We start from the raw sequence: 13,637 nt of genomic DNA, 5'->3' as shown, positions 1-13,637 counted from the left end.
GCCGCTCGCTGATTCTGATTCCGGTGCTGTTCTGGCCTGCTCTTCATCTTGGGCCTTGATTCTTGGCCTGAAACGGAGTTGTCGTCTCTGGGGGGGTTTCTGGTGGAAGAATCGGAATCTGGGGAAATTGGAGGGTTTGGAGAAAGATAAGGAGTTGGGGGGGCACGGAGAGAGGATGGGGAGGTTAGGGATTAGGTTAGGGTTAGGGTTAGGGTTTTGAGAGGCGGGAGAGAAAAACTGCAGGGAAGACATTGGCTCCCCCTCCTCTCCCTGCGCGCCTATGTTTCGGGTGCGATCCCTGCGAACGTGACTGCATGAGATAGGACTTTCCTCAGCAGTAGGGAGAGGAAAGGAATCATCAGGCAGCAAAAAGGAAAATTTTTAGGGTAAATTTCAGAAACCCCCTTAAGTTTGGAAGCTTCTCAAAAAAGTTTTGGGGTTATCAAAACTCAAAAAAACCCCCCCAAAAAAAAAAAAAAAAAGCCCGAATGAAAACAATAGTCTTCTCTTTTATGAGAACGAGGGGGATGCACCTGCAGTCAGTCGTGGTTAAATATCATGATTGTTGGGTTTATTTGTTTAGAGTGGTGTTAGGGGCACACCCCCTACCACACCATCAACCACACTCTCCTCTCACATCGCTACAGTAAACCGGACCTCACATGAGATTTTAAAAATTTTAAAATCCCATGTGAGGCCCGGTTTACTGTAGCGATGGGAGAGGAGGATGTGGTTGGTGGTGTGTTAGGGGGTGTGCCCCTAACATTATTTATTTGTTTAATATAACTTGTTCATGGAGTTGTTTCTTTTAAACCTCCACTTGATAATGTAATATTGTTTGTGAACTTTCTTAATACTTACGTTTACCTTCAACTTTCATTTTATATGTCGTTGTGACCATAAGCAGTTTAAACAGCAATTTCATTTGAAAAGATTAGTCAATCGTATAGCAACCTCTTTCTTCAATGTCTCACATCTAATAATAGTAGATGGCATAAAATTCTTATGAAGTAAAAAAAAAAAAGGAAAACCAATCTTATTATAATGTTAATTCTTAATGACTATAATAAGAAAACGTATCACCATCTAAGAAAAATCTCTCCATAAACAAGCAAAGATAACCACATTCAACTATTAAGTCGCTCAATTCTTATTATTTTGGAATTAAATCATCAAATCGTTGAAATAGCTATTACATCCTCAATTCTTTAGTTATTTTGATGTTAGCTCCTCCAACCAAGAATGAATTCCCCCTAGCTGCTAATTATACCATTGATTTGAAGGGCTAATTTTAAAATAACTTAAGAATTGATTTACCTAATAATATTTTCAATCTTTGATGGACTAATCTCATAATAGAAAGACTTAAAGGACTAATATAAAAACATTTTAATCAATTAATTGTTGTTAACATGTTATTAATTCCATAAATTTATATTAATCAATTGGATAATATTTACACACGCAATGCATATTATGTTTACAATGCTAATGTCCTCTAAATTCCTTTCGACTCTTTAGTTGTCAACCAATTCTAATTAGATTAACTTTTAGTTAGTTAGATTTTAATGGAGAGGGCTTTAATTTGAAAGTTAAATACAGACTTAATATCTTTAGTTGATGTCCAATTATAATTAGGATAAGAATGTTAATATTAAAAATGATTAGGGTTTAAATTGACCAACGAAAGTTTTTCAAGAACTACCATTTTTAATTAACTCCGCCCGAGTTGCGCTTTGTTTTATTGTCCGCACTACAAGTCCCAAGCCAGGATAAAGTAGGAGGGTTGCGTTTGGTAGCTGATAGCCAGCATAAAACGTAGTCGGATCCACATGACATGAATCCTATAGAATATTCGTTAGGGCGTCTCCACCGCGACACGTTGCATTGATGCCACCCGGATGCAATGATAAGTAGACAAGGGTGGTTTGACAAGTCATTCCCTAAAAAGCAACGTGTTACATTGATGCCACCCCCGGCGTAATAATAAATAAGTAAGGGTGTTCTAGGACATTACAATTCTCTAATAGGTTGCCAAATAGTATTAGGCATAGACTAGAGCGTCATAAGAGAGGGCATGATAGAAGACTTTTAAAGGAGAATGAAATTAGGTTAGCTACTTAGAATATATGTACTCTTATCGGAAAGACAATGAAATTAGTAGAAATCATGATTAGAAGAAAGACTAGTATAATCTGTTTACATGAAACTAAATGGATAGGTAAAAAATCTAGAGAAATTAAAAAACAAGATATAAGCTTTGGTACACGGGAAAAGAAAAGAATAGAAACGAAGTGGAAGTACTTGTAGATAACACAATAGAAGATACCGATGTAGATGTGAAAAGAGTAGGAGATGGAATAATACTAAAAGAAATTATTTTGGGAGTAGAGGTTATTAATATTGTTAGTGCTTAATCTCCACAAGTAGGGTTGCCTGAGAAATTATTTATAGAGGAGACTTTAATAGGCATGTTGGCAAGGATAATAATAGATATGAGAGGATACATGGAGAGTTTAGGTATGTAATTAAGAACGATATGAGAGAATTAGTTTTAGAGTTTGCAACATTATAGGATATGATAATAGCAAATACACAATTTAGAAAAAGCATGAACACTAAATAACATTTAAAAGTGGATATGATAGTAGTCAAATAGAATTTTTTTCTTACTAGAAGAGTTGATAGGTTAACATACAAAAATTGTAAAATTATACCTGGAGAGAGTTTAACTAAATAGTGAAACTTAAAAAGAGAGAACTTAGTACTTTTTAAAGATAAGATGATGAAAGAAGATATATGAAATATAGATAATGAGATCAATTATTTGGAATAGTATGTCCTCTTGTGCTAAGAAGGGCTAAGGATATTTTAGGAGAATCTAAAGGTTGTAGGTTAGATAGTAAGGAGAGTTAATGGCGGAATTAAGAAGTGCAAAAAATAATTAGGGAGAAAAAACATTATATAAAAATTAGCAAAAGTGTAGGAGTAATAAAAACTTTTAAAAATATAAGTTAGCAAAGAAAGAAATTAAATACAAGGCTTATAAAAAAATTCTATAAGAAGTTAGAATCTAAGGAGGAAGAAAAAAAAATATAAGCGTGCTAATATGAGAGAAAGAAAAAAAATAGGGTCTTGTAATATTAGGTGTATTAAGAGTGATGATCAAAGAGTTCTAATAACCGATGAGAAAATAAAAGAGAGGTGGAGGAGCTACTTTCATAAATTGTTTAATGATAACAAAATATGTGAGCAAAGCATAAAAAATTTGACCATATAGTGAATGACAGAGACTATAGATATTATCGAAAAAATAGGATGAGTGAGGTCAAAGATGCTCTAATGCTATGTTTGGGAACTCACTAAGGGAAGGAAATGAAAGGTTAGGAAAGGAAGAAAACTTGTCAATTTTCTCTTCCCCTCCTTTGCCCCCAATTTAGGGTGTAAGATTTTAGTATAAAATTTTCCCTCATTTCCATCCTCTACCCTTCCAATAGAACTCCCAAACAAGGTTAAACTTATATTTCTCTTTCCTCCCTTCTCTACCATCCATCCAAACACATCATAAAGAAAATAAGAAGTGAAAGAGCCGTAGAACCGGACAATATCTCTACTAAAGTTTAGAAATATCTTGGAGATATAGGATTAGGATAGTTGACCAAATTATTTAGTATGATTACTGAGACAAAGAGAATACCTGATGAGTAGAGGATTATTACGTTGAATAAAAGAGATATATAAAGATTTTCAAACTATCATGATATAAAACTCATGAGTCATACTATAAAATTTTGGGAAAGGATAATTGAACAAAGACTAAGAAAAAAGACAAATGTATTTGAAAACTAATTCAATTTTGTGCCTGGGAGGTTAACTATGGAACATATACATATTTGCAAACAATTTATGGAAAAATATAGAGAAAAGAGTAAAGATCTACATATGATTTTCATTGACCTAGAAAAAGCCTATGATAGAATGACAAGAAAGGTAACATGGTGTGTTTTGGAAAAAAACACATACATAATATATATATATATATATATATATATATACTATATATATTTATATAGTAATATATATATAAATATAGGTATAGTATATAGTATAGTAAGTATGACAAGAAAGGTAACATGGTGTGGTTTTGGAAAAAACGTACCTAAATATATACTATATAGATATTATAATATATAGGTATATATATATATATATATATATATTTGATTAGTATATATATAATATACTAATATTATTAGATGTGAACTAAAGATATGTATGACGCGAGGCGAAGCCAATTAAAGTAAAAACTAATGAAAAGGATGTTGGCCTTCTTGTTTTGATGATGATTTACAAACAATTTACATCTAATATTGTTTATCTAGTGTTTGTGTTTTATATTTATTCTAGGTAAATAATATGTTAGAGGATAGATGGATTGCGCCATAGCGATCATATCAAATGGAGGTTGGCGGAATAGTAGAGTGAAGCCTTGCTATCAAGTTAAAGATAAAATTATAAGCTTCATCCAAGTTTACCAAGTCAAGCTTATTGAAGATCAAGATCAAGCTTGAGTAACATTAGTTTAGGTTTATATTATGTGTAATGTTAAAAACTTTGCATATATGCAGGGGGAGTAAGTATTACATGTTTTAAAATTTAATATGATGCATAAATTATTTGTTATCATCAAAAAGGGGGAGAATGTTGAATATCATTTCTCCATGATAATGTTTTGATGATAACAATTTATATTTTGTGTGCACTAACTTTCATATGCAGATTTCAATATCAGAATATGTACAAGTGCAAGTGAATATCAAGGCATTTTGAAGTGAAGAAAATGAAGAACAAAAGATAATGTATTTGAATTTTTCTTTGCTTAGAATATTTGTACAAGCCTTGATCACACACACGCACACACACACATTTTTAGAATACACTAACACAGGCTTAGTGTGTTGGTTAACTATAGAAATCCCCTATGTTAACCATTAGAATAATAGTTAAAACTTAATTATAAAAACTCATTATTTCTGAATTTTTGATCTTAATAGTCGACTAATTAGGATAGTAGTCGATTACTCATGTATATAACTCAAATACAAGTTTCTGTCTTTTTACAGTATAGTCGACTAATAGAGATTATAGTCGACTACTGAGATGTTTGACAGAAACATAAGTTTCTGTCTTTTTACAGTGTAGTCGACTAATGACTACAGTAGTCGACTACTGAAGAAAAATATAAATTTTCAAGTTTCTGTCTGAACTCAGTGTAGTCGACTAATTATCATTATAGTCGACTACTGAGAACATTTTCCGAAAACACAGAGTCTGTCTGAACTCAGTGTAGTCGACTAATGACTACAGTAGTCGACTACAAGAGACAGTTTTTCAGTTTTCAGAATTTGAATATCTGACAGTTTTTGGCCGTTTTTAAACGTTTTCAAACTTTAAAAACTTGTCTTTTCAAGGGGTATATATAGGTTATTTGTTCAGAAAAATTGGAGAAATATACATACCCATAAGCTTTGATTCTTGAGCAATTTCCTAAGTGAAAAACATTCTGATTTTCTGAAAAAGAAGAGTTTCTGAAATTGCCTATATACTTTCATCAAAAACAAATCAATTAGGCAATTTTACAAAGATTAAAAGAATCCTAAGCCACTGCTGCACATTATTACACATTCAAGGCTTATAGGATCATTGTGTTCTTCTTCAACAAGTTTTCTCTCGGTTGTGAGAGGGTTAGTCTCTTGGGTTAGAGATTGGTGTTCAAATTGACAAGGAGTTTGTCAATTGGTGTTGCAATTTGCAGGAACTTGCAAATTGGTCAGGTTTGCATTTGATTTTGTAAGTTTATTCAAAATCATAGTGAAAACTCTCAAGCGGGATTTGCTTGGGGACTGGATGTACACCAGTTTGGTGGAACCAGTATAAAATCCTTGTGTTTGTGTTTGCAAATTTCTGAGATTGCCATTTTTTTCTTTGCAATTTATTATCTACTTTGCAATAATTTTAAAAGAACACTATTCACCCCCCCTCTAGTGTTCAAGTGTATCTATTTCAGATCCTACATTTGGTATCAGAGCAAGGTGAAAGATGGCATTGTCAAATACATCACAATTCAAGGAAGGTCACTCTACAAATCGTCCTCCAATGTTCGATGGCACGAACTACAACTACTGGAAGTGTAGGATGAAGATCTATCTCCAATCTCTTGGCTACGAACTTTGGAACGTCGTTGAAACAAAATATGAGAAACCAACAACTCCTTTCGCGGAATGGACTACATCTCAAAGGAACAATGCGAATTTGGATTCTAAAGCAATGAATGCCTTATTTTGTGCACTTGACAAGAATGAGTTCAATAGGGTGTCAACGGCCACATCCGCATATGATATTTGGCACACACTCGAGGTAACTCATGAAGGTACTACTAAAGTTAAAGAGTCTAAAATTTCTGTTCTTGTGCACAGATTTGAATTATTCAAGATGAAGGAAAATGAGACTATTGGAGAAATGTTCACAAGATTCACCGACATCACAAATTCTCTTATTGGTCTTGGAAAAACATATACTCAAGTGGAGATGGTAAGAAAGATACTTCGTTCACTTACTCCACAATGGGAAAAGAAAGTTACCGCTATTGAAGAAGCCAATGATTTGTCAACTCTTACGGTTGAAAATCTTATTGGTAATCTTATGGCATATGAAGTACAACTTGAAGATAGGAAGAATGATGAAGAATCTAAGAACAAGAAAGTTCTTGCATTTAATACTACTTCAGATAAAGAAGATTCAGATGATAATGATGAAGAAATGGGCATGTTTGCACGAAAATTTCGAAAATTCATCAAAAGAGGTAATTTTAAATTTAAGAATTCAAATTCAACTAACCCTCTTTGTTTTAAGTGTAATAAACCAGGGCATATGAAGAAAGATTGTCCAATGTTGAAGAATAAACAAAAATCAAGTTATTTCAACAACTTCAACAATATTCAAAATAACAAGAAGAGGAAAGCAATGGCGGTCACTTGGGATGATAGTGATGAATCATCCTCAGATGAAGAAATTGAAGAAAAGGAAAGTGCTCACATGTGTTTCATGGCACAAGATGATGTAAGTGAAAATGAAGAGCTTTTAGATGCTTTTAATGAATTATATGAAACTTTTATAAGATTAAAAATTTCACATAATTTTCTTAAAGGTGAGAATAAAAGGTTACGTGAAGAAATTTCAGATTTAAATTCCTCTACTTATACTAATTCTCAATTAGTTGAATTAAAAGAAGAAAATTTTTCTTTACTAAAAGAAAATGATAATTTATCTAATGAAAATAAATATTTAAAATCAGAATGTAATAAGTTAAATATTCGAATTAATAGTTTAGATAAAGATATTTCTTCTTTTAAATCAAGATATGAAGATATATGTTTAAATGTAAGCAAATTTAATAAAGGAAAAGAAAATCTTAATAATATTCTTTCTTTTCAAAGAGAATCACAAAAGACAAAAGGATTAGGTTTTCAAATTAATAAAAACAAATCAAAGAATACAATTTTTGTAAAACCTTCTTGTGATTTGCATGATTATAAATATGAAAATTTGTATAAAAAGAAATCAAAATTCTTTTCTATTTGGGTTCCAAAAGAATTATCTTCTTTTAATAAGAATTTTTATATTTCTGATTTTATTAAAAATATTTGTTTATCATCTAATTATTTAAGTAAATCAAACTCTTCATGGGTTTGGTTTCCTAAAGGCTAATTTAAAGGACCCAACATAGTATGGGTACCAAAATGTAAATGTTTATTTTTTCAGGTACCCAAGAAAGATAGGTGGATTTTAGATAGTGGTTGCTCTAAACATATGACTGGAAATATTCAATTGTTGTCATCTTTTCAAAACAAGGATGGAGGTACCGTTACTTTTGGAGATAACAACAAAGGAAAAGTCATCGGTATTGGTTCCGTAGGTAATCCAAACAAACCTATCATTGATAATGTTTTATTAGTTAATGGTCTTAAACATAATTTACTAAGTATTAGTCAACTTTGTGATAAAGGTTATAAAATTGTTTTTGAAAAAGAATCATGCTTAATTTATGATATTGATTTAATAACCATTATTTTTAAAGGTTATAGAAAAAATAACATATATGTGTTATCAATGAATAATATTTCAAATGAACATTGTCTTATTGCATCATCTAATGATTCTATTTTATGGCATAAACGTTTTGGACATGTTAACTTTAAACATATGTCTAAGATTTCTAAAAATGATTCAGTAAATGGTTTGCCTAAGATGTCATTTAAAAATAATTTTTGTGATGCATGTCAACAAGGAAAAATGCACAAATCTTCTTTTAAATCTAAAAACATAATATCTACAAATAGACCATTAGAATTAATTCATATAGATCTTTTTGGTCCATCTAGAGTAGCATCTTTAAATGGAAGTAGATATGCATTTGTTCTTGTTGATGATTTTTCTAGATTCACTTGGGTAATTTTTCTTAAACATAAAAATGATGCTTTTAATGAGTTTTCTATATTTTGCAAGAAAATTCAAAATCAAAAATCAACTTCTATTATCTCTATACGTAGTGATCATGGAGGTGAATTTGAAAATGAATTATTTGCAAATTATTGTGATCAACATGGTATATCACACACATTCTCTTTTCCTCGAGCTGCTCCACAAAATGGAGTTGTAGAAAGGAAAAATAGAACCTTACAAGAATGTGCTAGAACCATGTTATGTGATAGTAATTTACCTAAATATTTTTGGGCAGAAGCCGTATCAACAGCATGTTATGTATTAAATAGAGTTTTATTACGACCTATTTTAAAGAAAACATCTTATGAATTATTTTATAACAAAATTCCTAAAGTATCTTACTTTAAAGTTTTTGGTTGTAAATGTTTTATCTTAAATACAAAGGATAACTTAGATAAATTTGATTCAAAATCCGATGAAGGAATTTTTGTTGGATATTCTAATCACAGTAAAGCATATAGAATTTATAACAAAAGAACACAAGTTATTGAAGAATCTTTACATGTTTCTTTTAATGAAAGTTTTTCAAAAATACCTATTATACTAAATAATGATGATGATGTAATTGATACCATACAAGATACTCCTATGATAGATATTACAAAAGATGATAATCTACAAAATGATTTACCTAAAGATTTTGTAGAAGTTAAAAATCATCCACATGATTTAGTTATAGGAAATATATCTGACAAAGTAACTACTAGATCACATTTTAATTTGATTGCTCATAATGCTTTTATTTCAACTATTGAACCTAAAAATATAAAAGAAGCACTTCTTGATGATTCATGGATAATTGCTATGCAAGATGAACTTAATCAATTTACTAGAAATAATGTTTGGGATCTTATACCTAGACCTCAAAATAAATCCATTATTGGAACAAAATGGATTTTTAGAAACAAATTAGATGAATTTGGTCAAGTTGTTAGAAACAAAGCTAGATTAGTTGCTCAAGGTTATAATCAAGAAGAAGGAATTGATTATGATGAAACTTATGCACCAGTTGCACGATTAGAATCAATTAGGATTTTACTTGCATTTGCATGTTTTATGAATTTTAAATTATTTCAAATGGATGTTAAAAGTGCTTTTTTAAATGGTTTTATAAATGAAGAAGTTTTTGTAGAACAACCTCCAGGTTTTGAACATGAAAGTTTTCCAAATCATGTTTTTAAACTTAAGAAAGCATTATATGGTCTTAAACAAGCACCTCGTGCATGGTATGATAGATTAAAGAAATTTCTTTTAACTTCAGGTTTTGATATTGGAAAAGTTGATTCAACATTGTTTATTAAGAAAATAAATAAAGATATTTTACTAATTCAAATATATGTAGATGATATTATTTTTGGTTCTACTAACAATAATCTTTGTCAAGAATTTGCTAAGAATATGCAGGATGAATTTGAAATGAGTCACATGGGTGAACTAAATTTCTTTCTTGGACTTCAAATTAAACAATTGAAAGAAGGAATTTTCATCAATCAAAGCAAGTACGCAAAAGATTTACTTAAAAGATTCGGATTGGAAAATTCAACAAGCAAACCAACACCTATGAGCACTACAACATCTCTTGACAAAGATGAAAATGGTAAGAATGTTGATCAAAAGCTCTATCGAGGTATGATTGGATCACTTCTTTACATTACTGCTAGTAGACCTGATATTATGTTTAGTGTATGTTTATGTGCAAGATTTCAATCAAATCCTAAAGTTTCACATCTTAAAGCAGTAAAAAGAATATTTAGATATATTAAAGATACTACAAATTATGGTTTATTTTATCCAAAACATAGTTCTTTTGATTTAATATCATATAGTGATGCTGATTTTGCCGGATGTAAATCTGATAGAAAAAGTACAAGTGGAACATGTCATTTCTTAGGACATTCACTTGTATCTTGGTTTAGTAAGAAACAAAATTCAGTATCATTATCAACAACTGAAGCTGAATATATTGCTGCAAGTCTTGCATGTGCACAAATATTATGGATGAAACAAACTTTAACTGATTATGGCATAAATTGTCCCATATCATCTATTATGTGTGATAATTCTAGTGCAATTAATTTATCTAAAAATCCTATTCAACACTCACGTACAAAACACATTGATATTAGACATCATTTTTTACGTGATCATGTTCTTAAAGGTGACATATCATTAGAGTTTATACCTACAGATAAACAAATTGCAGATATATTAACAAAACCACTAAAAGAAGAAGTTTATGTTAAATTAAGAAGGGAATTAGGTATATGTTCAATTGAAGATTTAAATTAATTTTTAAAACAAAAATACATAAATTTAAACCTTAAGTAGTCGATTAATCTAACTTATAGTCGACTACATGCACAATTCTTACAAACTATTTTTCTGAAAAATCAGATTATAGTCGACTACTTACCTTTATAGTCGACTACTCAATGTAAAATCTTAAAAATACTCTCTGTTGATTACAGTGTAGTCGACTAATTCACATATTGGTCGACTACTCAGAGTTAAAAACTAAAACTTAACCTTCTATCTTTTACAGTATAGTCGACTATTTTGACTATTAGTCGACTACTAATTCTGAACCTTTAGTTTATTAAGAAAAGTGGATTTTTTATGTTTTAAACCCAATATCCAATAACCCTACCCGTTTTACTTTAGTAAAAATCATCTAAACCATTCATTTTTAACTGCACCAATCCTAACCATTCATCTAAAATTTAATCTTGACCCTACATTCTATTTACCATCTAATCTAAACCTTACATTATTAAAAGATAAATTAAAAAGCAAAAATAACCCACTAACTCTACCCAAAACCGAAAACCCATCTTCCCCATCTTCTTCTCTTCAGTTTCACCGATTCCAGGTTAGGGCTTTTCTTGTTTCTAAAATTTCCTCATCAATTTCTTTATTTGTCTTTCAATCTTGTCAAGCTATCAGGCTCATTAGTCGACTAATCCAGGCTATAGTCGGCTATTCTAGGGTTTCTACTGTTTGGGGTATACTTCTAAACTTGATCTTTCATTCTCTTGTTATTTATCTAGTTCATCATGTTTAGATCTAAGAAAGCTAAGCAAACTCACAGTTCTCTCAATGATGAAATCATTGTTTATTTAAGAAGTCCTGAATTATTGGAAGAATTTAACAGACTTTCAACTTTAGAAATTCTTACAGGACGATTTGTGAAGTTCGATGATTTCATCCCATGGAACTTTAGTTCTTATTTTGAAAATGTGGGCTTGCTTGAGTTATTTTCTGCTGAAAATAAGAAACCATCATACCCATTTCTTGTGCAACTGTTCTATACCAATATAGAACGTGTGGGTACAATTGGTGGTTCTGAAAAAATTAAAACCCTTGTTAAAGGAATGGAGATTGAATTAACTACTAAAACAATTGGTAAAATATTCAACATTCCTTATCAAGGAGTTTCTCTTAGCTCTGTTAGGATGAATGATTCAGACTTGCTATCCAATCACATATTTCTTCCAGGACATGGAAAACCTTTGAACAATTCAAACAAACTTCGTCCATTTCCTAGGTTCATTGCTCGTATCCTAGCCTATAACTTATTTCCAAAAACTGGAAGTTTTCATTTCATTTCCCTAGAATTAGCAAAAGCTATATATGCTATTATGGGAAATATTCAAGTTAATTGGGCTGAGGTTTATTTTGATAATTTTCTGACCATTCCTAGAGGATTTCTTCCTTATGGTGCATTCCTGACTAAGATCTTTGATAAATTCCATGTTGATCTCAAATCTGAAAAATCTGTTGTCCGTTCAATTGAATTTTTTGATTCAAATGCCCTAACTAGGATGAAATTGACAAATTTTGAAATCCAAGATCACAATCCTCAAAATGAACCTGTTCAAAATGAACCTGAACTTCAACAAGAAGATATTCCACAAACCTCAACTCAAGCTGGAGCCTCTTCAAGTCAACCTCCACCATTTCCTACTGAACCTTCATGTTTTTCAGACGTGCAATACAATACTTTGAGTGCACGTATCCTAGAACTGGAAACAGGTCAACGAGCTATATATGCACAAAACAGATATATCATCAGCAATCAAGAAGACCTAATCAAAAAGTTTGAAGACTTGGACTCAAAGCTTAATTCATATTTTCAAGGCCAACAACCTCCTCCAGCACCTTAGAATTTGTTTCTGTTTTTTGGTCAAAACAATTATGTTCTTATGTTTAAAACTATGTGGTTGTTATTATGTTTAAAACTATGTGGTTATGTTGCTTTTATGTCAAGTTTGCTACAATATAACTGTGTGTTAAGCCTGCTATTATGAAAAGTTTGCTATTATATGTGTTAAGTTTGCTACTATTTTGTTCGTTAATATAACTGCTATATATTTTAAACAGATAATGGTGATGAACATTATGGAACTTGTGGTCTTTATGGCAAGTCTTTGCCTACCAATATGGATGGGTGAAGTTATGGACTATGTTCATAACCTTGATGATTTGTTTGAAGTGTTAACTCATGTTGACGAAATTATGTTATGTTTAGGTTCTTCTTCTTTTTGTTGATAACAAAGGGGGAGAAATAGTTAAGTTTTATATTTTTTATTATGAATGTTAAAAACTTTGCATATATGCAGGGGGAGTAAGTATTACATGTTTTAAAATTTAATATGATGCATAAATTATTTGTTATCATCAAAAAGGGGGAGAATGTTGAATATCATTTCTCCATGATAATGTTTTGATGATAACAATTTATATTTTGTGTGCACTAACTTTCATATGCAGATTTCAATATCAGAATATGTACAAGTGCAAGTGAATATCAAGGCATTTTGAAGTGAAGAAAATGAAGAACAAAAGATAATGTATTTGAATTTTTCTTTGCTTAGAATATTTGTACAAGCCTTGATCACACACACGCACACACACACATTTTTAGAATACACTAACACAGGCTTAGTGTGTTGGTTAACTATAGAAATCCCCTATGTTAACCATTAGAATAATAGTTAAAACTTAATTATAAAAACTCATTATTTCTGAATTTTTGATCTTAATAGTCGACTAATTAGGATAGTAGTCGATTACTC

At 30.8% G+C, this 13,637-nt stretch overlaps 2 protein-coding genes across 7 annotated transcripts in view; one reads left to right on the top strand and one right to left on the bottom strand.

The window, feature by feature from the left end:
* Positions 1–880, bottom strand: part of LOC109822745 (chloroplast processing peptidase-like) — a 3,091-nt gene extending 2,211 nt beyond the window's left edge. The window contains exon 1 of the mRNA XM_020388992.1: positions 868–880. Coding sequence (XP_020244581.1) covers positions 868–880 — 13 coding nt within the window. The remainder of the gene's footprint in view (positions 1–867) is intronic.
* Positions 1–13,637, top strand: part of LOC109820031 (E3 ubiquitin ligase BIG BROTHER-like) — a 99,679-nt gene that overhangs the window by 48,001 nt on the left and 38,041 nt on the right. The window lies entirely within an intron of this gene.

Source organism: Asparagus officinalis, chromosome 8, assembly GCF_001876935.1.
Source record: "Asparagus officinalis chromosome 8, Aspof.V1, whole genome shotgun sequence".
NCBI lineage: Eukaryota > Viridiplantae > Streptophyta > Magnoliopsida > Asparagales > Asparagaceae > Asparagus > Asparagus officinalis.
This window is presented reverse-complemented; position numbering and strand designations above follow the sequence as displayed.